The 26,408-nt window shown below is 40.9% G+C and overlaps 3 protein-coding genes across 13 annotated transcripts in view; 2 read left to right on the top strand and 1 right to left on the bottom strand.

The window, feature by feature from the left end:
- Window positions 1–205: 205 nt before the first annotated feature.
- Window positions 206–10,074, bottom strand: CFAP68 (cilia and flagella associated protein 68). 3 transcript variants are annotated; one of them, XM_023554784.2, is made up of 4 exons: window positions 8,579–10,074; window positions 7,578–7,808; window positions 6,992–7,058; window positions 206–6,746 (listed from the first exon to the last, which is right to left on the bottom strand). In XM_023554784.2, exons 1-4 carry the CDS (start codon window positions 8,666–8,668, stop codon window positions 6,538–6,540), a joined length of 597 nt encoding a protein of 198 aa, XP_023410552.1. In that variant the 5' UTR covers window positions 8,669–10,074; the 3' UTR covers window positions 206–6,537. The 3 variants fall into 3 exon arrangements, with proteins under 3 accessions (XP_023410552.1, XP_010593758.1, XP_023410553.1); XM_010595456.3 differs by having other exon boundaries at window positions 9,859–10,074; XM_023554785.2 differs by lacking the exon at window positions 6,992–7,058 and having other exon boundaries at window positions 6,543–6,746.
- On the top strand, window positions 10,014–14,477 carry FDXACB1 (ferredoxin-fold anticodon binding domain containing 1). Of its 3 annotated transcripts, none has more exons than XM_003415623.4 (5): window positions 10,014–10,520; window positions 10,773–10,929; window positions 12,153–12,356; window positions 12,530–12,688; window positions 13,051–14,477. In XM_003415623.4, exons 1-5 carry the CDS (start codon window positions 10,346–10,348, stop codon window positions 14,234–14,236), a joined length of 1,881 nt encoding a protein of 626 aa, XP_003415671.1. In that variant the 5' UTR covers window positions 10,014–10,345; the 3' UTR covers window positions 14,237–14,477. The 3 variants fall into 3 exon arrangements, with proteins under 3 accessions (XP_003415671.1, XP_010593757.1, XP_023410548.1); XM_023554780.2 differs by having other exon boundaries at window positions 10,415–10,520; window positions 10,715–10,929; XM_010595455.3 differs by lacking the exon at window positions 12,153–12,356.
- A 126-nt stretch (window positions 14,478–14,603) lies between these two features.
- The window catches only part of ALG9 (ALG9 alpha-1,2-mannosyltransferase), a 126,539-nt gene continuing 114,734 nt past the window's right edge, over window positions 14,604–26,408 (top strand). For 6 of the 7 annotated variants that reach the window (XR_010322522.1, XR_002787133.2, XR_010322523.1 and 3 more), the window contains exons 1-4: window positions 14,604–17,124; window positions 18,313–18,451; window positions 19,324–19,458; window positions 22,820–22,890. Coding sequence is in view for 4 of the 7 variants with exons in the window: in XM_023554782.2 (XP_023410550.1) it covers window positions 16,991–17,124; window positions 18,313–18,451; window positions 19,324–19,458; window positions 22,820–22,890 (479 nt within the window). In the remaining 3 variants the exon portion in view is untranslated. Of the gene's footprint in view, window positions 17,125–17,257; window positions 18,011–18,312; window positions 18,452–19,323; window positions 19,459–22,819; window positions 22,891–26,408 lie in introns of those variants that run through there. The other variant, XM_023554781.2, reaches the window with a different exon arrangement.

Genomic DNA, 26,408 nt, shown 5'->3' with positions numbered 1-26,408 from the left:
CGTAGCTCTTAACCACTACGCCACCAGAGTTTCCATAGGCACATCCAAACTCCCTGAGGGACTGAAATACTGGGCTGAGGCCTGGGGACCACGGTCTTGGTGACCATCTAGCTCAACTGGCATAGCATAGTTTATAAAGAAAATGTTCTACATCCTACTTTGGTGAGTAGCGTCTGGGGTCTTAAAAGCTTGTAAGCAGCCATCTAGCATACTCCACTGGTCTCCCCCTGTCTGGAGCAAGGGAGAATGAAGAAAACCAAAGACACAAGGGAGAGATTAGTCCAAAAGATTAATGGACCACAACTACCACAGCCTCCACCAGACTGAGTTTAGTATAATTAGATTGTGCTCTGAGAGGGATCACAATAGAGGGTCCTGGACAGAGCTGGAGAAAAATGTAGAACAAAACTCTAACTCACACACACACACAAAAAAGACCAGACTTACTGGTCTGACAGAGACTGGAGAAACCCTGAGACTATGGTCCGTTAACACGCTTTTAGCTAAGTAATGAAGTCACTCCAGAGCTTCACATTTCAGGCAAGGATTAGACAGGCCCATAAAACAAAACAAGACTAAATGGGCACACCAACCTAGGGGCAAGGACAAGAAGGCAGGAGGTGACAGGAAAGGTGGTAATGGGGAACACAAGGTCCAGAAGGGGAGAGTGTTGACACGTTGTGTGGTTTCCAACCAATGACACAAAACAATATGCGTACTAATTGTTTTATGAGAAACTAGTTTGCTCTATAAATCTTCATCTAAAGTTCAATACAAAAAATCTCTTCAGAATATGCAAGATTACCTTTTTTCTTGTTATCTTGTCTAATTAGACTAGTTCTTTACTGTTACTGTTTTCCAGATCACATCCTGTTTGCGGCTAGCATAGAACTTTTCTAGTTCATTAATCTTGAGGTTTTTTGGTGCTTTATAACCAGCTCTTCCAGAATTCTACTTCGTTCCCTGTGTATGAATTATGTTAGGAGTTTGTTGAGGCAATTATAACTAGCATTTGAAAAAAAAAAATTAGCCAACATTTATTGAAGGTCCCTGAATGGCACAAACAGTTAAGTGCTTGACTACTAACCAAAAGGTTGTCAATTCGAACCCACCCAGAGGCACCCCGGAAGATAGACCTTGAGATCTGCTTCCAAAAAGTCACAGCCTAGAAAACCCTATGGAGCAGTTCTACTCTGCACACATGGGATCGCCATGAGTTGGAATCAACTCAATGGCAACTAAAAATAACATTTATTGAGCACTTACTGACTTACTGCCCAGTGGACACTGTGCTAAGTGCTTTTTTTTTTAACTAGCATTTTTTAAAATAATTATTCTGGGAAATATGTATATAACAATACATGTAATTTCAGAAACCCTTAAAAGACTAAAACAAAAAAACCAAACCCAGTGCCGTGGAGTCGATTCCGACTCTTAGACGGATGTATTTGCCTAATGGCTGTACATAATGAATTAATTTTGAAATGTTACATTTTCATGCTTAGAAAAATTCAGTTTTATTTTATATTTTACATTTCACTTCTTATTCTGAAGATGTGACTGCACTGGTTTTGATCTTCGTTCTGAAGATTTAGAATGGTTACTCATTAAATAATATTTTAATGACTATTATGTGCCAATTAAGTACCTGGGTGGCACAAATGGTTTGCTCTGGGCTACTAACAAAAAGGTTGGCAGTCCAAATCCACCCAGTGGTGCCATGGAAGAAAGGCCTGGCAATCTGCTTCCATAAAGATTACAACATGAAAACCCTATGGAGTGAGATGAGTTGCATCTGGGGTCTTAAAATCTTGCGAGCAGCTATCTAAGATACAACCGTTTGTTTCTACTCATCAGGAGCAAAAGAGACAGAAGGAAAATAAACTCTCAGAGAAGAAACTAGTCTTCAGGGCTACAAGCCTACACAAGCCACAGCCTCACCTACCCTGAGACCAGAAGAACTAGATGGTGTCCTGCTACCACTACCAACCATTCTGATTGGGGCCACAACAGACGGACCCTGACAGAATGGAAGAAAAACTCAGAACAGAACTGAAGTTCTTAAAAAATCTAGACTTACTGGACCAGTTGAGACTAGAAGACTTCCTGAGACTATTGCCCAGAGATACTCTTTAAACCTTGAACCAAAACTATCTCAAGTTCACCTTTGAGTGAAATACAAGATTAGGACACAAAATAAAGGATATTAACTGTGAATACAATGCTCCATTAAAAAACCATCGACAGGAGACTGAGAAGTCAACAATGACTCTAAAGCAGAGAAGATAAGAGAGGCAGGGAAACTAGAGCACTGGAAACAGAACAATCAGAACGCAGTCAAAGAGAATGTTGACACATCGTGAAAAATATAACTAATATCAATGAACAATTTGTGTAGAAATTGTCAAATGGGAACCCAATTTGCTGTGTAAACTTTCACCGAAAACACAAAATTATTTTTTAAAAAACTTTATAGAGCATAGTTCTACTCTGAAGCACATGGGTCGCTACGAGTTGGAATCAACTTGATGGCTATCGGTTATGTGCCAGTTATAAAATTAGACATTTTTTTTGCCTTTAAGAAATTAAGAATCAAGTGTAAAGGCAAGCAAGTAAAAATACAGCTCTAAGACATCTTTTCAAGATTCTAAGATGTCCACTTAAGATGTTTGCTATTGGGCCCTTAATAGGAACTCTTGATGATTCTAATTGGCCAAGGTTAAGAACCACTGGCTTCAATGAAGAATGAACATTCCATCTATTCTATCTAAGGCAATCAAATCAAAACAAATAACAAAGGTCACTTTTCTGGCAAAAAGCATACAGAACAAAAAAAACAGGTTTGTCACCTCACCCCCCACTAGGATGTCTATTATCAGAAAAATGAAAAAGAACAAGTGTTGGTAAGAATGTGGAGAAATTGAAATCTTTGTGCATTGCCGGTGGGATTGTAAAATGGTTCAGCTGCTGTGGAAAAGTTTGTCCACTCCTTGAAAAGTTAAACATAAAATTATCATACCCTTGCTGTTGGGTCGATTCCAACACAGCGACCCCATGTGTTACAGAGTAGAACTGAGTTTATTAAGCTTGTTGGATACTTCTCTGTCAAGATAAAAAAATCATTTCTATTTCTATGTACTACCAATATAAAAATAAACAAAAATTTTAAAAGATTTGAATAGCATCAAAACTATCAAATACCGAAGGATAAATCTAACAAAAGATTACGTTGGTGTAAAATCTCCCTGTAAAAAAAATAAAACGTTATTGAGAGAAATTAAAGATCTTAAAAAAAAAAAGTGATATTCAGAGACTCAATAATGTAAAGAAGCCAATTCTCCTAAAATTGATCTAACAATTCAATTAAGTTTCAATCACTAACTGAACAAGATTCTTTTTGAGGAACCTAACAAGCTAATGCTAAAATTTATGTGAAAATGGAAAGGGTAAAAAATTAGCTAAGATATCCTTGAAGAAAAACACTGTAAAAAGACTTGACTTATTAGATATTAAGACTTATTATAAAACTATTGTAAGTAAGATAGTGAGGTATTGGCACAAAGAATGACAACTAAACCCAAATCCGTTTGTTATTGAGTTGATTCTGACTCATGGTGACCCCATGTGTTACAGAGTAGAACTGCCTCATAGGGTTTTCTTGGCTGTTGTCGTTATGGAAGCAGATCATCAGGCCTTTCTTCCTCGGTGCCATCTGTGGGTTTGAACTGCCAATCACAAACTGCTTGTGCCATCCAGGAACCTCAATGACAACTAGGCCAACGGAATATAAGAAACCAACTTCTGCATTCACAGACACTTGACTTATAATAAAAATGGCACTGAAGAGCAATAGAGAAAGTATGGTCCCTTTAATAACTAATGCTGGGGCAACTGGATAGCCTTATAGAAAAAATATAAGACACCCATGTTCACTGCAGCATTGTTCACAATAGCAAAAAGTTGGAAACAACCTAGGTACCCATCAACAGAGGAATGAACAAACTATGGTATATACACACAATGAAGTACTATGCGACAGTAAAGAACAATGATGAATCTGTGAAGCATCTCACAACATGGATGAATCTGGAGGGCGTTATGCTACCTTCACATCATATATAACATAAATCCCACATGTATATACAAAGCATAAAATAATGAAGGTTTAGGAGGTAATATATGTGATACGGAGTCCTGGTGGTGCAGTGGTTAAGAGCTTGGCTGCTAACCAAAAGGTCAGCAGTTCAAATCCACCAGCCGATCCTTAGAAACCCTATGGGGCAGTTCTACTTTATCTCATAAGGTGGCTATGAGTTGGAATCGACTCAACAGCAACGAGTTGGTATATAGGAGATATACAAATAGATATATAACCAAAAAACAGATATACAAAAACACCTAAATAGATATCTAGATATATGTACATATCTATCTATCTGTACATCTATGGGACCCCTGATTCCACAGTGGTTAATCGAAAGGACGGCAGTTCGAACCCATCAGCCGTTCCTCGGGAGAAACATGGCAGTCTGCTTCCATGAAGATTATGTTACTGCAAATCACGGATTCAAGCTGCCTGCCACAAAGCCACTACTAAGAGAGGAGGAGGTAAGCAGCAAGAGGGCTTTATTGAACACTGGTATCCAAGAGACAGAGGGGGTTAAATTTTTCTCAATTCTGTCTAATTCTAAAGAGCTAGCGGCAGGGTTTTATAGGGGGAAGGTCAGGGTTATCTAATGTTTTTAAGCACAAAGCCCACAGATGGTCTTATACATCACAAAACAATCACAAGAAACTCTTTATTAAACAAAAGATATGTACATCAGACATCTGGACTCTGTGTTTGTAACAGGCTGGAAAAAAACTTACATAAGAATCTCTCGGCTAGTGGAACTGTTCTGCCAAGTCTACACTGAGATAAGAAGCAAGAAAGAAAGCTGCAGATCAAAAGTGTCAGGTGGCCTTCTGAGCTGCTGTCTTGTGGGCTGAAGGCCATTTGTAAAACAAAGTTCAGTCATGTTTGTTATGTTAAGAGTGGAACAGGCCCGTTCAGCTATATCTTGAACAGAACCTGTGCCATTTTTTAAAGACTAGAGATTAATCACAGTTTATACAGCTATATTAAAACAAACTAGAAAATATATTCTTTCTACTTTATATTATAACACTAGAAAAAAGTATTCTCTCTACTTTAATTACAACCTTGGAAACCCTATGGGGCAGTTCTACTCCGTCATATAGGGTCACTGTGAGCCAGAATCCACTTGATGGCAGTAGGTTTGGTTTTTTAGTTTTATGTATTATATATCTAGCTACATAAAAAAAAAAAATAATAACTATCGGTATTTCCCATATTTTATACTGTCATCTTTGACAGGAGACAAAAAAAAGAAAACCACTGATAAATTTAATCACAATAAAATTAAGGCCCTTACTTCCCTGTGTTCACCACCTAAACTATTCAAAAACTTTACCCAATCCCTACCAGTTCCCCACTTTTAAAGGTTCACCAATTGAGCCCTTATCCCAAAGCTCTGTTAATACTCTAACATCCTCCTTTTGAGTCATTACTAAGTCTGTCAAGTTGGTGTTCATCCTTGCTGCAGTAAGATTGGTTTTTTGGATCAACATTTCCCCAATGATCTTTGTGGGGGAGTTGACAATTGACAGCCCTTATCTTTTAGAGCTATATACTCTAGTATTTATAGATGAAATTATATAACTCTGAGGTCTGATTCAAAATTACACAGAAAGAAGTAAAGTAGATATGGGTACATAAGATTGGTTATAAGTTGTTGAAACTGAATAATGATAAATGGGAGTATATTGTACTATTCTGTCTTTTACATATTTTCAAAATTCTCTACAATATCAAAAATATTTTTCTTGTTTTAGCACTCAAGAAGGAACGTTCGCTAAGGCAGCAACTAGTTGTAGCTGCTGTCAAATTGGTTCTGACTCTTGGTGACCCCATGCGCCTCAGAACAGAGCTGTGTTCCATAGTGCATTCTTTTTAAAAAAAAAAAAAAAATTTTTACTGTGTTTTCAGTGATGGTTCCGCAGGGTTTTCAATAGCTGATTTTTAGAAGTATCATCAGGCTTTTCTTCAGAGGTGCCTGTGAGTGGACTTGAAATTCCAACCTTTTAGTTAATAACTGAGCACGGTAACTTGTTTGCACCACCCAGGAACTCAACAACAATGCACACTTCGTGACAATGACTACTACCAGGCTTCTGTCCAGAAAGCAGCTAGTCAAACAGAACCTAAGTGATCTGGATTTTGCAGTTCTGCCGCTGATGGAAGGCAAGCAAGAACAGAGTGGTTTAAACTTGAGAAAATTCTTTTTAGATCCTTCTACAATACCCCTAGTATAGAACTAAGAGTAGATATAATTAACTTAAATTTGATATTTATAGCTTTGTTAAAACAACAAAAGGGGGTAGAGAATATTTTCTGAATACTTTATTCACAGAGTGAGACTGCGTTACAGCAAGCTAAATTCTTAGTTGTGCTTAGAATATGCTCCCTCCTACATTCTATTCTGAAGAAATGAAACCTCTTATTCTTTCTGAGAATCCTGGACCCTGAAATTGGCCATTATTAAGATCCCGTACACACTCAAGGTGATGCGTGATTTGAGGTTTTGAATAGCTATTCATATAAATTGACTTTTCTGTGTATTTGTATTGAGGAGGATCCAGTTCAGGTTGATGTCCTGGGAACCAGTGAGGCTCTCGCTTAAATCCTGATGGAAAAGAAAAGAAGAGACAAATAGAATTAGTCAATAACAAGGAGTTTTAGTAGCTGGTCTCACTCTTATTTCTAAGGGAACAGACAGTAAGTGCTGCCAAAATTGAAAAAAAGAGAAATTTTACATTCATTCATCCATTTGTTCATTCTTTCAGTATACTTTTAATTGAGTTCCTTCTATGTTCCAGGCACTGAGTTAGGTCCTCAGAATATAAAAATTAAAAAGAATAGTCCACCTACTATGGGTTGAAAGTGGCGTTTTGTCATTATAGCTTGTATCATATGTTGTTTCAAAGTAGTGTCCAAACTGGAAAGAAAAATCAATAGATTAAGCATCTAGGCGTCTTGCTGTTATCAGGACATAGAGGACACAATGACATGAATTCTAATGGCCTCTATCATATCTTAGATGGACTAGATGTCTACATGTAATTATATTTTTTGTATGTCTGTTTGTTTAGGAGAGATTTAAGGGCAAGACACAGGTAATAACAGGTCTAAGCAGGCAAAGATCAGAGGAGAAGCTGGCCTGACACAGAAGTCATATATTTATGTAGATAAATGGATGAAGTCCAAACAGAAGCAAGAGATAGAGTACTACCCATCTTTTCAATACTTTCAGATAATATAATATTCAACTTGATAGTAAAGTCAGGTATGTGTTCCAGCTAAGGACTGTTCCCCCTCCCCCAACTACTTCACTGAACAGAGACCTGAGAGATTCCAGTGTTAGAAGTTATCAGATTCCTGCCTCTAAAGTGGTATGTGGCATTTCTTTTGCTAAGAGACAAAACAACGAGAACAAAAAGAGAGAAAGTTAAATTACCTGAGAAGGCAAAGGTTTTGGCTGTATAATATTTTTTAGGTCATATCTTTCCTGGTTCCAGTTGCCCATCAGGGTACGGTTTGAATAAGCATTCTCATCAGTGGTGCATCTCCACCCGTATTGGAAAAACTTGGACATATCATTCCAATCTGTCCACACTTCAGCATGACCATCTGCATTAATGAGGCTGCCACAGTGTGGGTTTTCGAGGAAACAGATGAGGGCTTGTCTCTGAGAAAAGGCAAGAATAGAAAAGCTTGTTGAACAAGAGAGCAGAAAAGGCATTCTTTTCCCACCCTCTGCTCTACATGGCCAGGTAGGACATAAACGCACTTTACTAAGGATCAAGGCTTTCCTTGAAAATTAATTGTTGTGTTTTTTTTTTCTTTCTCTCCATGAACACTTTAACCTCTTCTCTCAATCAGCAGTAGCAGACAGCTGAATAGATGACACGGTCCCACCGAGAAGATATAAGAAAGCCTTTTGTAACTCCAATACTATCCGGAGAACTAGCTAAATGTTCAGGTAATTTTGAGATATAAGGATTTAGGGGTGGATGGTGTTGCTGTAGTCAAAGAATATACAGGGAAGTGGAAGTTGAATAACCACACAACACAGTAAATGACCAAGAAATGATAGTTTCTTTCCTTCTAGACCCCGCTCAAATACCATTTCTCCTGATACTTTCTCTGAGCTTCTCTCTCCTTTTATCTCACACAGAACTTTATCTACCATTTACTGTATTTATAACCTTCTGCCTTACATTAGAGAATCTTCAAGTACATCTATTATCTCCTCTACTGAACTGTATTCTCCCTAAGTGTCTTACTCACAATTGCAAACTCTCCCTCTGCCTGCCCTCGCAAACAATAGCACTTTGCACATACCAGATGATCAATGTCTGAATTTCATGGTTTTTTTGCTAAGAGATCGAAAGCCTAACCATTTTTTTTTTCTTCAAAAAATGAGACTGTTTCCCTGGTTTAGGAGCAAGGTAATACCTTCACTGAAGAGTGATATGATGTTGAGTAGCCTGTGCTGCTTGAAGTTTTCCTAGGAGAGTGACAGAAATCCTTATGCAGCTGTTCCATGTTTATTAAGAGATGCCATCAAACCTAGCCTTTCTGGTTCTTCAGGCAAAGAAAGAATGTAGATAACCCAGAAACCCTGTGGCTGTGACTGGGGAGCCGCAACCCACACGTCTTTCCACAGGAAGGGACAAAGGCAATACTGTAGCTTTAAAGGATGGCATCCTTGGTAACTGCCCTGAGACCACCTGCCTTTGTGAAGACAGATGTGCTGATGTCACCAAACAGCATGATGAAAGAGGAACCGTCCCACAAAGTGCAACAGTACTCAGACTGCAGACTTAGGTCACACAGCCCCGGAGTTATAAGGACAGATATCACCATCCACCCAGTTATCCAAACCAGAATCCTGGGGCTTATCTTTGGCTCTGACATCTCTCTCAGTCTCCTATATCCATCCAATCACTAGGTCACGTTGATTTTTAAATCAGTTCACTACCCTCCATTCCCACTACCAAGTTCCCCATTCAGATCACTATTGGCCCATGCCTGATCAGCGCAGCAGCCTCATATCTGATCTCTTTGCCATCAGCCTTGTTCCTCTCCAGTCCATTCTTCATAGAAAGGTGAACTTTTGAAAATGAAATCTAATTGTCATCCTCCTACTTAAAGTCTTTCAGTGGCTGTCCACTGTTCTTAGAATAAGGTCCAAAACCCAAAAAACCACTGCTGTTGAGTCGACTCCAATTCGTAGCGACCCAGGTTCTTATAATGGCTCACCTGGCCACTGCTTAACTCTTCAGTCTCATCTGTTTCTCACTCTCCCACCAACTCTGTTTCAGTCAAACTGAACTTTTCTGTCCCTTCATCATGCTGTTGCACACATTGTTTCTTCTGTTTCTTCGCTCCTCTTGACCCAGGTAAGGTGTATTTCTCTCCCTTAGCTTTCAACTCAGGTTCACTTAATCCAGGTAATCTTTCTACTTCACCACAAAACTTGGTAAGGTTCTCCTTCCACGTGCCCCTACAGCATCCTGAATCACTCCGCTTACCGAAGTCATCCCACTATATCAGAATTGCTTCTTTTGTTGTGTGCATTCTCCACTAGACTGCAGACTCCGTGAAATTATAGGTCGAATCTCGTACATCCAAGATCCTCACAGTGGCCTCATATTTCCCCAACGGCCCTCACAGAGGCCTAGCACACAATAAGCTCTCAATACTTCTTGAATGAATAAAACGTAGAGAAGCACCTGGGGAAATTGCGGGCAGCAGACACAGGGGGCGAAATCCATTTTGGACGAGATGAAAGCAGTTACCAAACCCTCTGTGACAGGAACACGCGGGACACAGGCCAGCCCCTCCTTCGTCTCCGCCCCGCCCCGCCCCGCCCCGCTTCTTTCACTCAGAGCTTGCCTCCCCCAGGCTTGCAATCTGCTCGAGTGATTGCTTGTGACCTCATGCAGATGTGAAGTCGGACGGGGCCGTCCATGGGCCAAAACGCATTTTGATTTTCTCGAGAGGTTAGGGAAGTGACGGCGCAGAGTGATGGACGTCCACCTTTTGCTGTCATGGTTACTGTTACTCTTGTGAGTTGCTGCGCCAGTTTCTCCAGAAAATCAGGCGCGTTGGGTGCGTCATCAACCAGTGACGAGTGAAGAAGGGAGGCCAGAGGCCCACGAAGGAAGTGACGTAGAAACAAGCGCCACCGAGAACGCTAGTGGGGAGAAAGTTGCGGTCATGGCCCGTCGGCGCCTCCTGTTGGTTGGGGAGGGGAATTTCTCCTTCGCCGCCGCTCTGAGTGAGACCCTGGAGCCCAGTACTACAAGCCTTATCGCCACCTGCCTCCAGCGCCCGGCCGACCTGGGCCGGGATCCGGTGGTCGGGAAGAATCTGCGGCGCCTGCGCGAGCGAGGTAGCTAGGCCAGCCCGTTTGCGAAGCCCCGCCCAGCTGCCCGCCCAATTTCAGGCTGGGAAGGGTGGGGACCTGAAAATGTGAGCAACGTGGGGATTGCTTTTGGTCGTATTCTTTACAAGAAGCCTGCCGTGTACCTAGACCCGGGCGGTTTCTTACGGTTCTCCTTAGGGGGCGTTTTTCTCTGGTTCCAGGTCTGGTCTTATGACATCCTTCTGTCTGTATTTCGCACCTCCAAACTATCCTTGCCAGGTGCAGAGGTGCGTTTTGGTGTAGACTGCACCCAGCTGGCAGATGCCTTTGAACTGCACGACAGGGAGTTTGATCGAATTTATTTCAACTTCCCGCACTGTGGACGCAAAGCTGGAGTGGCTAAGAACAGGGAGCTCCTTGCTAAGTTTTTCCAAAGGTGAGGAAAAGGAGAGCCTTTGCAAGCAAAATGTATAAGATGCATATAACATTGTTACTGCACTCAAACATTTTAATTGGGGAAAAAAGGCAGACGTGTTTAAGTTATTACGATAGATTTAGGGAGAATATGAAGCCCGAAAGGAACACACAATCAAGTTGGAACGGCAGACACATAATCCTAAATGCTAAATAAAAATACAAATAGTGTGCTCTTGAGCATGTAAAGGAACGATCACTCATTTCTGAAAATGCACAGTAATGAGAGCCAGTATAGTGCAACGACTAAGCGTGGATTTAGGAGCCACACTGCGTGGATTTGAACCTCAGCCCCACCACTTACTAGTAGTGTGATTTTAGGCCAGTTTACTTAATCCTTCCATGCTTTTGTTTCCTTGTCTGTAAAGTGGGGATATTAATAGTCACTACCTCTGGAAATTATAGTAGACTTAAAACAGTTCTTTAGACTATTATGCCAAAATATGTGATACTGTTGGAGGTCTCTGTGGATTATAGTTGTCAAGAAACTTCACAGAGGCAGTATTTTAAAGTACCATTTGAAGTGTAAAATTTTAATAGGAGGGGAGCAAAAGACCTTTCTAAATGGGGAGGAGCAGTGTAAGCAGTGAATCATGTATAGGCACTTTGTAGACACTGACCTTTCTGTGACTTACAGATGAACAAAACAAATACAAAGCTGGACAGCCCTCCGTGTCAGCCACTAGTGTTGGTTAGGGGGTCGAACATTGAATTTACATTCCTATTTACTTCCAGTCACTTTCTTTGCATGTTTGAAATCTAATAACCTGTAGCCATGGAGTTAATTCCAACTCACAGCAACCCTACAGCAGAGAGCAGAGCTGCCTCGCAGGGTCTCCAGGGAGTGGCTGACGGATTTGAACTGTGGACCTTTCGATTAGCAGCCGAACACCTGACGGCTGCACCACCAGAGCTTGGCTGCCAACTACAGGTCGGCAATTCGAACTCACCAGCCGCCCCTTGGAAACGCCATGGGGCAGTTCTGCTCCGTCCTGTAGGGTCTCTATGAGTCAGAATCGACTCAAAAGCAACTAGCTTAAAATCGAATAGATTTTTGTAAATGTGTATAATTGGGTTTTAATTATTTGAAGTCCAGTCTAAGCAGCCAAACCATGTACATGTTCCTAACTCCTGTAGAATTTCTACCTGCTTTTGATAAATGGCTGGTGTTTTTCCCCCCATTAGTTGTGCAGATGTTCTTGCAGAGGCAGGAGAAGTGCATGTGGCACTGTGTAGAGGACAAGGTGGGACTCCTGCTGACAAGCCCAGGAGAGAATGGCACAACAGTTGGCAAGTGGTTGCCATGGCAGCTCTGGGAGGGCTCATTTTAAGTGATGTGCACCCCTTCAGCTGTGAGACTGTGCCAGGGTACAGGTGCACTGGATATAGGTAAGTAACAGTATAGGTCTAAGCCTTCCGCTCTTTTCATGTCTCTCGCTGATGATGAAAAAAAAGATTTCTTATCTGCTCAAAAACAGACTTTTCTCCTGCTAATTTCCTGATTAGTTCTCTAGACACACTTGAATAATGAGAGATTTTATACTTGGTTTCTATTTTGCCAGGAGTCAAGATAAAACTTTTCATCTCGAAGGGGCTTTGAACCATATCTTCACTCGGAGCTTACCCTTTGAATGTTTTCAACCCAGAATTTTCAGAATCAGACTGGGCGATCAGTGGTTTTCCTTTCCAGAACCAGAAGCACTTAAAGGAAAGTTGAACAGGTAACCTGTTATTTTACTGGAAATGGCATCTCTATCAAGCTGTATCCTGATTGCTGGCAACCATGTAGTGAACGGATGCTACATAAATTGTTGGTGTTAGTGCTGTGAATACTTGTCAGCCTGGTCTCCTCAAGCCTCTTTAGAATTAAAAACTGCCTTATTTTTGGGTATAATTTGAGTGGTGGCTGTCATAATTCTAAAACACATGATATCTCTGCTAATGGTAGGTGATTTGTTTTCTTCCAGGATCAACTTAGGGATAATTCCTTTCTTTATAGCTATTTGTGTTTTTAATTCTACTATGTCGTAGTTATTTATTATTTTGAGTTATAAAAGTTATTTTTTTGTGTGTGTTTAAACAGGCGTTTCCTTGAAGCACCTTCATGCCATCCTATCAAAACCATAAATGAGAAACTCATTGCTGAATTGGGCAAAGCTTTCCCTCTCAAAAGGCTGAAGTGTTCCTTCCCTTTGCTGTCACAAGGAAGCACCAGTGTTCTCACTTCCTGGAACCGTGACATTCTATCAGCTGCCTTTTGGATTGGTCTCCTTGAGGACAACTCAAATTCTGAGTCCCTGACTGATGGGACAACACAAGATATGGATGAATTTCTAATGTCATTTTCAGAACTTAGCCTTCCCCATAGTCCTAAAAGAGATGATAAGGAATATGCTTATGAAGAAGGAATCTATGGCCAGGCCAAGGTCTGCCTTAGACCTTCTCTCTTAGTTCATGTTCAGGCTCTCATCCAAGCACCAGACTTTCTCCCAGGTTCTCTGTATATCCTCAGTGGACCTGTCTTTAGGAGGTGCCTCATTTTGCCATTCACGATGCCAGCATTTCATGAGACTTTATTAATCCTTGCATTCAGTCGAAATCTGAAGGATGGTTGTCTTCAGTCAGTACTGGATCACCTGAAGCGTATTCTGGATAGCCTGCTGACCCAGACATTGCTGGAAGGCTCTGAGTTGAGCAGTGCAGTGGAATTTGTGCTCCAACCAAATGGAAAAGATTATGTGATTAGTGTGAAGTGTCATAATTTTGACCCAGATGGTGCCAAGGATCTGATTATTGGGTTTGTCACCATATCTACTATAAGCATTATACAAAAAGACCAGTGTTTTGTGTTTGTGTCTATAAACTTGGACCTATTAGCCATGCTTGTCTGGGGTATCTCTGACTGGAGAATGTTGTGGACCTTTGATAACCGTTTCCTGAGGAATTTTGTCCCTGGGAAAATAGAACCCTTCAAAAGCTATTCTCTGTATCCTCCAAGCTATGCACACGATGTTAGTTTTTGGTTAGATGAGAAAAAAGGATTTGATGAACTAGAATTTCACACTGTAGCCCGAGAAGTGTCCCAAGACACTGTCATATCCATAGAGTTCCTTAGTCGTTTTCAGCATGCAAAGACTGAACAGGTCAGCCTTTGCTATAGATTGATCTACCAGACCTGTGACAAGGCCCTCACACGGGAACAAGTAGCATCAATGCAGTTCCAGTTTAGGAAAGAAATTCAACGACGACTACATGTGATACCTCGGTAGTTTAGTATATTCATTTCTACAGTGTGATCCTTCATGGGTGTGGTTGTGGATGAAAAAGGCCAAATTGCAACCAATAGACCTTTTTTGTTTTTTGGTTGTCTTTTACTGTAACTAATTTACTACAGAAATTGTTGATTGACCCTAGAGGTACCTGTGATTCTATCACTTAAACTTACAGACTGTAATGTCATTGGTCTGAAATAATGGCTACAAAAACAAACAAATAAAACAGCATCTTGTTCTTTAGTTGTTTTATTGCTGAAGAAGCAGTAGAACTTCGGTGTCTCATCACATAGATTTATGAATATATTTGCCACATTGTCAGTGCCTCTTCCCTTAACTCTTGTGTCATCTCACTCAATCAAATTACCAGAGTGGTTTTTGGAGTCAAACAGACCAACATTTATTAGCTTTGGTAAGTTGCAAGTGCTCCATAATTAGTATTGGTGTTATTTTTATCATCTCATTATTTTTATTTTGCAGCTGACTATTGTTATTTAAAGTCATGGAATAATAAGTGTCAAATTTAGGATTCACAATTGGGTCCATCTGACTCTAAAGGCTATTTTCTTTCTGCCACTTTCTGTTACCTTACTTATCCTTCCCTAGTCTTTTTCAACAGGAACCTCTCAACTGTGATGAGCTCTAAACTTTGTTCCCCTAGATTTTGGAATCTTCTGCTTTAAACATCTCTAAGGGACACTGGGAGATAGGTTCAGCCCAGGACTCTGCAGAACGGGATACTCTGACATGAATTAATGTTTGCTCCTGTTGATTAACAGTTAGGGCCCACAAATGGGAATTATACTGTAAACTCTGTGAAGGAAATGACTTTGTCTTATTCGTTTTTGTGTTTGGAGAAAGGACATGGGATGGTAAGAGTGGAAGAAAAGAGACAAATTAGGGGGTTATTACAGTAATCCAAGAAAGAGATAATGGTAACTTGGGCCAGTGTGGTGAAAAGTTGTTTGCTTGGGAATTGTTTGTGAGTTAAATGTATGTGCATGGGGGAGAGGTGTAGGGTGAAGGAAAGAGGAATCAAGCAGGGGCCCTTAGACTTCTGAATTAACAACTAGGAAAATAGAAATGTCAGTCACTGGGATGGGAAAATTGACATAGGGGTAAGTTTGGGAAGTGGGGTCAAGAATCAAGGGTCTATTATGTATCACTAACTATCCACATAGACTATAAGCTAACTGAGGACTGGTGAAATGATTTATACCTTTCTCCCATCCTGAATATTTTCTGGTACATAGATGAGGTAGCATTTGAGCGGATCTGACAGGATTGTTAGGCAAGGAGGTGTGCATTCCAGGCAGAGGGCCTACATGAACAGAGGCAGGAGCATTTGGGGCACTCTTGTAGTCAGTTGGTTGGAATGTAAAATGTGTAGAGCAAAGATAATATTGGAAGGATAGGTTGGGGCTGGAGCTAGTTTTATGACAGCCTGTGAATGCTAGAATAAGGAGTTTATACTTGATTTGGCAGGTTATAGGGGGAAAAAAGTGATTTTTTATTTTTTTATTAAGGAAGTGACACGAAAGAGTAGTGCTTTGGAAAAATAATTTGACAGTGTTGCACAAGATGAATTTGAGAGGGCAAAGCCCTGTAAGGATGCTGTTGTAGTAGTCCTAGGTAGAGACAGGGAGGGTCTGCAGTAGAGTGAAATGAAAAGTGGATTGAAAAAGAAGGATGGATATATGAGATATGGCTAAGCTGGGATATCGCAACTTTATAATTAACAATTGTGTGTGAGAATTGAGCAATGTGGTCAATCTACATTTTCAGTACTTGGGAATTTTAAGTATGAAATTGTAACCTTCCAAGACCCTGTCAAGTTCAGTGTTACCTCTCTAAACTTTGTTTCAGTTACTGATACAGAATTCCACATGGCTGGGTAGATGTGGGGGGGCTGGGAGGAGGCGTAGTAAAGTGTCAGAACAGATGAATGACTCCTGAGAGTCACAGGTGTGATATCATGAACATGCCTGTATGAAAATCCAAGTGAGCTACCTAGTGGGAAGAGCATGGGCTTTGTAGCAAAACAGACCTGGATTGGAATATGGCTCCACCATTTACTATCTGTGCAACCTGGGGCCTCAGTTTCCTTATTGATAAAGGTTGATAAGAGTATTAAGTTTAAAGTGGATAAAATGTGTAAAATGCCAACCACAATGTTGTAGCAGCAATGACAGCGACTGTTGTCTGGTTGAATTTTCTCCACAGAATTTCTTCAGTCTCATTCTATAATCTGCCATTACCCCTTTGTCTTCTTGAAGCATTTAATTAGCTACAGGCTGTCATTCATTCACTCAGCAAAATACAGAGAGGGCAATGTGTCAAAGTGACCTTTAAGGGACTTTCCCTTTGATAGGCAGCAGTGTCATGCTCTTTAAGGGAATACCTCACTTTATTAGTTGTTAATCACTTTATGCTTTCTTTTAAATAGGGGAGCTGAAGGACGGTTTTTGTAGACTACTGGAGAATGTTAAAAAGTGAAAGAATAGATAGCTTGAGAGGGAGGACTGTCCAGAGCTAGAAGCCTGTGAAAGGGCTAGCTATGATGGCGAAAGCGACGTCTAAGGTCTCATCTACTCCGGGAGTTTGCCTCAATGGGCCCTGTAACGCTAGAGTCTTGTCTGCGCATGTCGAGGTCTTTTGCCCCTCGGCGGACACCGTTCGCCAGCTAAAGCTGTGTCTTCGCGCTCAGAGACTTTGTAGGGTTCCGATTTCTTCCCGTATTCCGCGCTAGCCATGACTAGCCGCGGGTCCCGGCAGCGCGTGAAGGGAGGCGGGGGCGGCGGCGAGGACACGTCTGTCTCGGCGGCGGACAGGCTGCGCGACCTGCTGTGCAGCCGAGAGGCGGGCGCGGCGGAGCACCGGGCCGAGTACGTGTGCGGCGGCGGGGGCGTGGCCGGCCCGGCGGCGCGGCTCTGGGGTGCCCGGAGGGCTCGGGGGCTCGGCGCGGGCGGCGCTCGGCCGGGCGGCGCTGCAGGGAGGGAGGCCCCGGCTTCCTCGTCGGCCCGGTCTTTCTGCCCTTCCTGAGCGGGTCAAGCGTCCGCGCCTTGCCCCGCCTTAGATCCCTCCACCTCGGGTCCCTTCCCTCGTAGGGAAGCCCTCAAGAGCCCAGCTGTGATGCTCTGGCCCAGCCCATAGTGGGCTGGCTTCGTGGGGTTTGAGTTAGCAGGGCCTCTGTGGAAGACTTTGGCAAGAGCAGAGTGTACCTTTTACAGCTGCTTCTCACTGCTTACTTCATTCCCCCCAAAGTCCCGCCCCTTTACTCTTCTGTTGGGCCCCCCCAACGACCAGCACCTGCAGCCGGCTCTCCCCAAGTCTGGGGGACTGCAGCTTGGCATGGAAGGAGCTGTCAACTTATGAAACTGGGGGTTGTACCTTGCACATATGGGGCTTCTGTATGTTTGAGCTTGGGGGCGGTGGTGGTGCAGTGGTGGAATTCTCGCCTTCCATGCGGGAGACGAGCTGAATCCCCAACTACTGCAACTGAAGTGCGGCCTCTACCCATCTGTCAGTGGTGGTTTGCGGGTTGCTGTGACGCTGTTCAGTGGAGCTTCCAGACTGAGGCAGACTAGGAAGAAAGATGTGGCGATCTATTTCCAAAAAATCAGCCAAAGGAAACCCTGTGACGAAAACTCTTTGGATCACAACTGTCCTATCCCGCTGTGCATAGGGTTGCCATGAGTGGAGGCCAGACGCCAGGGCAACTCACAACAACATGTATTTGAACAAATAGATGAATGAAGAAGGCCATGGAGGGTAATGACGTTGTTAAAAAGAGTTTTTTTGCTTTCAAATAAGTGATTAGTTGGCCTGGGACAAATGCGTATCATAGGTGCAGCAAGCTAAAGCATATGAATTAATTTACAACTTAAACGCATGAAGTGGACAGGGTGATTAAAGACTTCTTCATTCTGCTCAGAACAGCTAACGTTCACCTATTTAGGAGCACAACTTCATTGCTTTGATGTCCCTTGCCCTTCTTGTCTTTTCTTGCTATTTTCTTGCTCCTGGTTAGCAGGTCCTTCCTGACTTTTTTTTTTTTTCTGGCTTCTGAGCAGGCTTTCTGGGAACAAAGCAGGACAAGTCTGGGCACCCGAGGGATCTACTGCCTTCAAGTGTCTGCTCTCAGCAAGGTTATGTGCTGCTCTCCTGAGCAACATCTCCGACTGTGATGAAACATTCAACTACTGGGAACCAGTAAGTGATTCTTTAAACTTTCCTTTGTTTTTTTTCTTGATTTGGGTGCTTGGGACCTTGCTACCAGTCAAAATACAAGCATGATTTTATTTTCACTCTTGCATTCTAAACTGATGTTTTGTCTACTGTTGAAGGCTGTAGGTGGTTTGGCTGGTTTACTCAAATATGTATTTTGTGGTTTTTTTAAAAAGCTCTTTTTTAATCCAAGTAATACTTGGAGATAGTTTTTAAAGTTAATAATTACTACAAAACTGAAAAGAAAAATAGTAGCTCTCTGTTCCACTTCTCATGTGCAAATCCCACTCCACAGAGGCAGTCCCTTTTTTTTAACCCTTGTAGCTCTTTATTCTGAGATTTGCCTAAATAAACAGTGTTGCTAAATATCATGCTTATACTGCTATTTCTTGATGTATACATTTTAGACATTATCTGTTGACTTTCTACTATAGAAAATTCAGAGCTAAACTTTCCTGATCATATTTTATGTTAAGAAAAAATATTAGAGAAAGAATGCTAGTGTAGTTAGTATAAAAAATAAGATTTAGAGTTTATTTTGGCTAATGACTATTTTTTTTTTTTTTTTTTTGCTAATGACTATTTTTAAAAACTTAAGTAGAGGGTAAGATTCAAGCTTTCATTGTTGACCAAATGACAATCTTGTAGGATTTATAATGTCCTAATATTTTTCAGTACTGTACTGGGTAATTTTGATTCTTTTCTTATCCCTTAGCTGCAAGTCTTGCTGAGAATTTCAGCATTTTTGTGTACTTTTGTCTCTCTGTAATATTTCTATTTAGAAACTTCACATGCATCCTCCTAACAAGAATTTTTGGCAAGTGTAAACCCCAAATCCATCTGTTTTGCACTTTTAGATGCACTACCTCATCTATGGGAAGGGATTCCAGACTTGGGAATATTCCCCAGTTTATGCCATTCGCTCCTATGCTTACCTCTTGCTTCATGCCTGGCCAGCTGCATTTCATGCAAGAATTCTACAGACTAATAAGGTAAGGGCAGCCCAACATGGACACAATCACGGCTGATCAGGAGGTAAGTCTCTGGAACAGTTTTGAGAAAAGGACAAACTAGTTTGGTAGTTAGGAGGGGACTTTTTTTGGAGTAGTTATTTATTCATTCATTCATCACTCAGCAAGTATTTACCAGACACTCTGTTAAGTGTGGTGGGTGTAGCGTTGACTAAGTGTCTGTCCTCATGGAACTTACAGTTTAATGGTAAAGATGAGTATTGAACAAGTACCTATAAATGTGATGGGTCTTACGGAAGAAGAATATAATGTGTAGTGCGTTAGCATATTACCAAAACAAAACAAAACAAAACCCTATTGCTATCGAGTCAATTCTGACTCATAGCAACCCTATAGGATAGAGTAGAACTGCCCCATGGGGTTTCCAAGGAGCGCCTGGTGGATTTGAACTGCCGACCTTTCGGTTAGCAGCCATAGCTCTTAACCACTATGCCACCAGGGTTTCTGGTAACATATTACAAAAAAAACCTGCTGCCGTTGAGTCGATTCCGACTCATAGCGACCCTATAGGACAGAGTAGAGCTGCCCCATTACGAGGGCCTACTTTAAACAGAATGCTGAAGGATAATTAGAAGTTAACTAAGACCTAACCTGATTAGCTTTCAGAAGTTTAATTCTGATGTGTCTTGGTGGGGATTTCTTTGGGTTTCTTTTGTTGGGAGTTTGTCCACCTTCTTGTATATGTAGGCGTATGTCTTTTCCCAAATTTGGAAGTTTTCAGGCATTATTTTTTCAAGTACTTTTTTAGCCCTGCTATCTTTCTTCTTTCCTTCTGGGACTTTGATGACATGAATGCTAGATCGTTTCTTATGGTCCTGCAGGTCCCTGAGATGTTCTTTCTTTTTTGTTTTCCCTCTTCTTGTTCAAACTGAGCAATTTCTGTTATTCTGTGTTCCAGTTCACTGATTCTCTCCTCTGTCCACTCCATTCTGCTATTGAGCCCATCCAGTGAGTTTTTTTATTTGGTTATTTCAGTTCTAAAATTTCCATTTGGTTCTTTATATCTTTCATTTTTTAGCTGAGACTTTCTATTTCTTTACTAAGACTTTATTTTTATTTGTTTTAAGCATGTTCTCGATTGCTCGCTAAAGCATTTTTAAGATGACTGCTTTAAAATTTTGCCAAGTAATTCTAACATCTCTCATCTCAGTGTTGGCATCTAGTGATTGTCTTCTTTCATTCAGTTTGAGGTCTTTGGATTTTGATGTAACGAGTGGTTTTCAGTTGAAACCTGGGTATTTTGGGAATTATGTTATGAAACTCTGAATCTTATTTATGGGCCAAGCACGCTTCTTCTGTAACACTCTGCTCCTCTGGATCTGATTTAAACCTTTGTTTAAAGGTTCAAATCCACCAGCTTGTTACTGCCAGACGGGATTAGAAGTCCAGGTTCCCCCCTAGTCCTGTTGACACCCAAGGGGGAATGACTTCTTGTACTGCTGGGTGAGAATAGGCGTTCCAGTTCCCTCTTCCTCCCAGACCTCCACTGACACCACGGGAGTGGAGTGTTGCCTTTCTATCACTGGGAAATGGTGAAAGGCCTGACTCTGCTAGGTCTCCTTTGACACTATCCCACTGGGGAGGGACAGGGGTAGCTCATTACTGCTGGGTGGAGGGGTGGAAGTCCAAGCTCTCCATGTGGTGTGTGCTGACACCATGGTAGAGGGGAATGCTTGTTTCCACCAGGAGTGGATGAAAGTCCTGGCCCGCTTCTTGATCTTGGCTGGCATGTGTTAGAGTAGAGCCACAGTTTTTTCTGTGGTGTTTGACTGGAGTAGAACAGTTATTGTCTTCAAGTTTTCTGTCTTTCTAGGCTGCTCCTTTCCTGACCTTTTGGCTAGAGAGAACAGGCCTTTTTTTTGTCTGTGCCTGTTGGCGTTTCTGGGTTGCCAGCTTCTTCAGCTTCAAGTCTGGAATATAAGGAGCAAGAAGAAAACCCAGGGAAATGACCGCTGTGCTCCAAAGTCCCTAGCCAATCTGCCTTCTTTTCTCTACCTTTCAGAGTCTTTTTAGGTTTGCTTTACATACAACATCCAGAGTGTCTAGTTATATTTAGTGGGGGAAATACGATAAAGCATGGCTAGTGCATAACTTCCTGGAAGCAGAAGTGCCTGATAAGAGAACTGAAGGGTAAGTAGCAGTTGTCTAGGTAAAAGGAAGAATGAAGGTGAGGGAGGAAATGGGGAGTAACCATCTAGGCTCTTCTGTTCTGTTCCTGAATACAACTATGGTTTGTATTGTTATTTAACTTAGGTTAATTTTTAACTTTCTAAATGTGTGTGTGTATTTTCTCCAATTAGCTGAGGAGTCCTTGTGGCTAGAATCCTTGAACAAAATTTATCTGTATTCCTGACAGCATCTGCAATAGTGCTCAGATATAGCAGGTTTTCAGTACATTTTTTTAAATGAATGAATGAATCTGGGCATTTACTGGATTGCTTTATTGAACTCATTTTGGAATTTTTTGGTTATAGTGATGAAAATGGAAATATTTCCAAATTATATGCACAGATAGTAGTCATATATATTTAAGTAGAGCTTCTCTTTTTTTTTTTAATATATTCTGAGGAATTCAGCGCTTTTAAACACGTACTGTAGAATAAAAGCTATCTGATATAAACCGTATATTATTTTGACTTTTTAAAATCCATGTTATTAATTATAAAATTAACAAAACCGTATTACAGAAGTTTGGAAGATAGAAGGAAAAAACACGTAAATCCCGCTAGCTTGATATAGCTATTTTTACCATTTTATTACATTTCTTTCCAGTCTTTTCATACACGGGTACAGTTTCCATAGCTGTAATTCTTGGTGTATAAATAGTATTACATTATGCATTTTCATTTAATATTTTGTAATGATCAGTACCTGATACATTGTGTTTGTTTAAGAAATGCTTGTTGAATAAGTGAGCATTATATTGTACGAGTTATTCCACTGCCCTCAGAACCATAAACTTTAATAGCTGTATAATATTCCATGAAAGAGACGGAGCATGATTTACTTCATCATTACTTTATGTTGGACATTTTATTGTTAAAAATTTTTTTTTTTTTTACTAAAATTAATAGTGCTGCATCTAACATTTTCATGAGTAGATCTTTTTTTCCCACCCATATTTTAAGTTACTTCTGTGAACTGGCGTCGTAGAAGTAGATATACTGAGTCTAGGGATATGACTATTTTTATAATTCTTGATCATAAAACTTTTCAAAAAGACTATAACAGTGTATAATGTCATTAACAAGTGAGAGTGTTTTTAAGAGTTTTTGTAACTTGTACCTGTAATTACTATTTTCTTGTTCTGGCTTTCTTTCAGATTCTCGTCTTTTACTTTTTGCGATGTCTCCTGGCTTTTGTGAGCTGTATTTGTGAACTTTACTTTTATAAGTGAGTATAAGCCCTTTGCTTCTAAAAGTGCTGTGAGGAACCTCAATATAGAATAGATTATCTCTGATCATCCAGGCGGTGATTAGAAATAGAAAATACTTTTCTTCTAGCTGCTAGTATTATATCTGAAGTGCAACTTCTTGTTTGAAACGAGCAGTTGGAGGGAATATTTTTAGTTATCACTTTCTTTCCTAATGCTCATAAATACCTGATCCTCATATTATTAATTTAAATTCCGATTGTACACATCTAACTGGTTCTTGGTAGGATTTAGTAGAACCTTATTTCTGGCCGTAAGATATAGGATCATGATTTATCTCTTCCCCTAGAGTTTAAATGGTAGGAAACTTCCCAGTGTGGGACTCACAGCTCTTATTTGCATCCAATAAATTGTCTTTCACAAAGTAATTATTGATTGATTAATATTAGTAGAAGTATTGAGCATTTAAATGTTCCAGTAATAAAAATAGCCACCTTTTTTGTGTGACACTTAGCAAACATTTTATTTTGATAACGTTCTGAAAGGTATTTGGATCTAACGAGCATTATTAAAAATCTTCCCAAGGTCAGCACAAAAAAATCAGGTTTCTATACATCAGCAGTGAACATTCTGAAAAGAAAATTGAGGAAACAATTCCATTTACAATAGCACCTAAAGGAATAAAATACCTAGGAATAAATTTAACCAGGGAGGTGAAAGACTGGTATGCTGAAAACTAAAACATTACTGAAAGAAATTAAAGATGACCTAAATAAATGCAAGGACATTCATGTTCATGGACTGGAAGAATTAGTATTGTTAAGATGCCAGTATTATTCAGAGCAAACTACAGATTCAAAGTAACCCCTTTAAAATTCCAATAACCTTCTTTGCAGAAATGGAAAAGATAATCCTCAAATTTACATGGAAATGCAAGGGGCCTGAATACCCAAATCAATCTTGAAAAAGAACAACAAAGTAGGAGGGCTTACACATCCTGATTTCAAATTATATTATAAAGCTGCAGTAATTAAAACAGTCTCGTACTGGCCTAATGATAGACAAAGAGACAAATGGAATAGGATTGAGAGTCCAGAAATAAACCTATACACCAATGGTGTGATGGTTAAGGTTATGTGTCAACTTGGCTAGGCCATGATTCTCAGTGGTTTGGCAGATACGTAATCATCCTACATTTTGTGATTTGATATGAATAGCCAATCAGTTGAAAGGGGAGTTTCCTTGAGGGTGTGGCCTGCATCCAGTATATATGGATATACTGGCAAAGCTCCTTCCCTCTCGATTCCGCATCGACTCATCATCCTCTGACCTCTGGCTCTTGGAATGTGAGCCAGCAGCTTGCTGCCTGACCTGCAGGTTTGGGGATTCACCTGCTCCCACAGCCGTGTGAGCCAACAGCATGCCATCTGACCTGCCAGTTTTGAGTCCATCAGCCTGGCAACCACATGAGTCAGGAGAAGCCTCCAGCCTGATGCCTGATTCACAGATTTGGGACTTGCCAGCCTTCGCAACTGTGTGAACCACTTTTTTGAAGTAAATCTGTCCGTATATGTAATTATATATATATACTTTACCGGTTTTGCTCCTCCAGAGAATCCAGCCTAAGACATTTGGTGCCAAGAGTGTTCTAGAGTAACAAACTTACAATGGGTACTTAAGTCTGGCTAGTCTTAAAGGCGCTGATGACCCTACTTCCAGTAGTAATCAGGGTATTGCTAATCCATGGTGTAAGGTGTGAATAGAAATATGCAAAATATCACCACCATTGGATTAGATATTTGTGAGAGACAAGGCTCTAGGTGATTACATAATTGATACTTTTTTACAATTATGTCAGAATGAGAAGTATAAGGAAGCTAGCTTGTTGGGCCTACTTTCGCTAGACAAAGTGATGAAAGAAAGGGATGGGCTCAAAGCTTCAGAGTCACAGCTCAAGTGCTGTATACAAGACTTGAAAGTTGCCACTTGTGCCCTGAAAGGAAGGCTTATTTCATACAGTAACAGAGTTGATACTGCCAAAAACCAAACCCAGAGTCTTATTGTAAGAGTGGTAAAATTACAACACCAACTGAATTCTCAACCTCAAATGGTATCTGAAGTTACAGTAAGGGCATTAATTGGAAAGAAATGGTATCCTGAAACTTGGGATGGGGACATATGGGCAAATAATCAGGAAACTGGGGATACCGAGCCCCCAAATTCTGTTGAACCACTCCTGCCAACACAACCAGGCCCCTTATTCCCATTTGAAGAGATTACTCCATCTTTGTCTGCTAAGTCACCCTTCCCCAGTAAAACCATTGTCCCATCCACGCTCATCTGATGAGATTAATTTAGCTGTGCTTGAAGAGTCTTTGAGATATCACCTAGGGTATTGCCTGGGGCGTCACCTGTGGCAGATACCTTACAAGACATTGCTGAATGTCCCCAGGATCTGCTCCCACCACTCATTTTTGCATCTAGACCTATAACTAGACTTAAGTCCCTTCAAGCCCCCAAAATTGAAGTACAAAGTGTGACCCAGGAGGAGGTATGCTATACTACAAAAGAATCATGTGATTTTCCAATACATACAAACAGAAACCTGGGGAATATATGTGGGAATGGCTGCTAAGGGTGTGGGATAATGGTGCAAGGGACATAAAGTTGAATCAGTCTGAGTTTACTTATACGGGCCCACTAAGCCCAGGTTTTTCATTCAGCGTTTGAGCTCGAGAGGTTAGGAAAGGATGTTTATTCGGTTGGCTCACTGAAGCATGGATTATGTGGTGGCCTACACTAAATCAAGTTGAAATGCCAGACCTGCCTCGGTATATTATAGAAGAAGGTATCCAAAGGCTTAGGGAAAGTGGAGTGTTAGAGTAGATTTATCAGGTTAGACCCACAGACCCACACATGGAGTGCCCAGAGGACATACCTTTTACCACAACTGTTAGGAACAGATTTGTGAAGGGAGCCTCAGCATCCTTGTCATGAAATGAATCGTGTCACCCAAAAATGTGTCAACTTGGCTAGGACATATTTCCAGTGTTTTAATCATCTAGTGCTGCTATAGCAGAAATTCCACAAGTGGATGGCCTTAACAAAGAGAAATTTGTTCTGATCTCGTAGTCTAGTAGGGTAGAAGTCCAAATTCAGGGCATCAGCTCCAGGGAAAGGCTTTCTCTGCTGGCTCTGGAGGAAGGTCCATGTCATTAATCTTCCCTTGGCCTAGGAGCTTCTCCTAGCAAGAACCACAGGTCCAAAGGACATGCTCTGCTCCGGGCACTGCTTTGTTGGTGGTATAAGGTCCCCTTGTCTCTCTGCTCGCTTCTCTCTTTTATATCTCAGATTGGCTTAAGACGCTATTTAATCTTATAGAGCTTATCAATATAACTGCCACTAATCCATTTTTTTTTGCCTTTTCTCATTTTTTTATTTAAGTGAAGTCATATAATATTTGTCCTTTTGTGACTGACTTATTTCACTCAGCATAATGTCAAGCTCCATCCCTATTGTAGCACGTATCAAGACTTCA

Source organism: Loxodonta africana, chromosome 7, assembly GCF_030014295.1.
Source record: "Loxodonta africana isolate mLoxAfr1 chromosome 7, mLoxAfr1.hap2, whole genome shotgun sequence".
Lineage (NCBI taxonomy): Eukaryota > Metazoa > Chordata > Mammalia > Proboscidea > Elephantidae > Loxodonta > Loxodonta africana.
The sequence above is the reverse complement of the archived record's forward strand: the minus strand, read 5'-3'. Positions and strand labels throughout refer to the sequence as shown.

Coding starts and splice junctions, on each gene's coding strand:
- CFAP68 (XM_023554784.2), bottom strand. CDS start 8,668: ATGGAACAGCTGCATAAGGATTTCTGTCACTCTCCTAGGAAAACTTCA. Junction 7,809..8,578: donor CATATCACTCTTCAGTGAAG/GTATTACCTTGC, acceptor GCCTTTTCTCAG/AGACAAGCCCTCATCTGTTT. Junction 7,059..7,577: donor CAAAACCTTTGCCTTCTCAG/GTAATTTAACTT, acceptor TTTTCTTTCCAG/TTTGGACACTACTTTGAAAC.
- FDXACB1 (XM_003415623.4), top strand. CDS start 10,346: ATGGCCCGTCGGCGCCTCCTGTTGGTTGGGGAGGGGAATTTCTCCTTC. Junction 10,521..10,772: donor GCGGCGCCTGCGCGAGCGAG/GTAGCTAGGCCA, acceptor TATCCTTGCCAG/GTGCAGAGGTGCGTTTTGGT. Junction 12,689..13,050: donor CTTAAAGGAAAGTTGAACAG/GTAACCTGTTAT, acceptor GTGTTTAAACAG/GCGTTTCCTTGAAGCACCTT.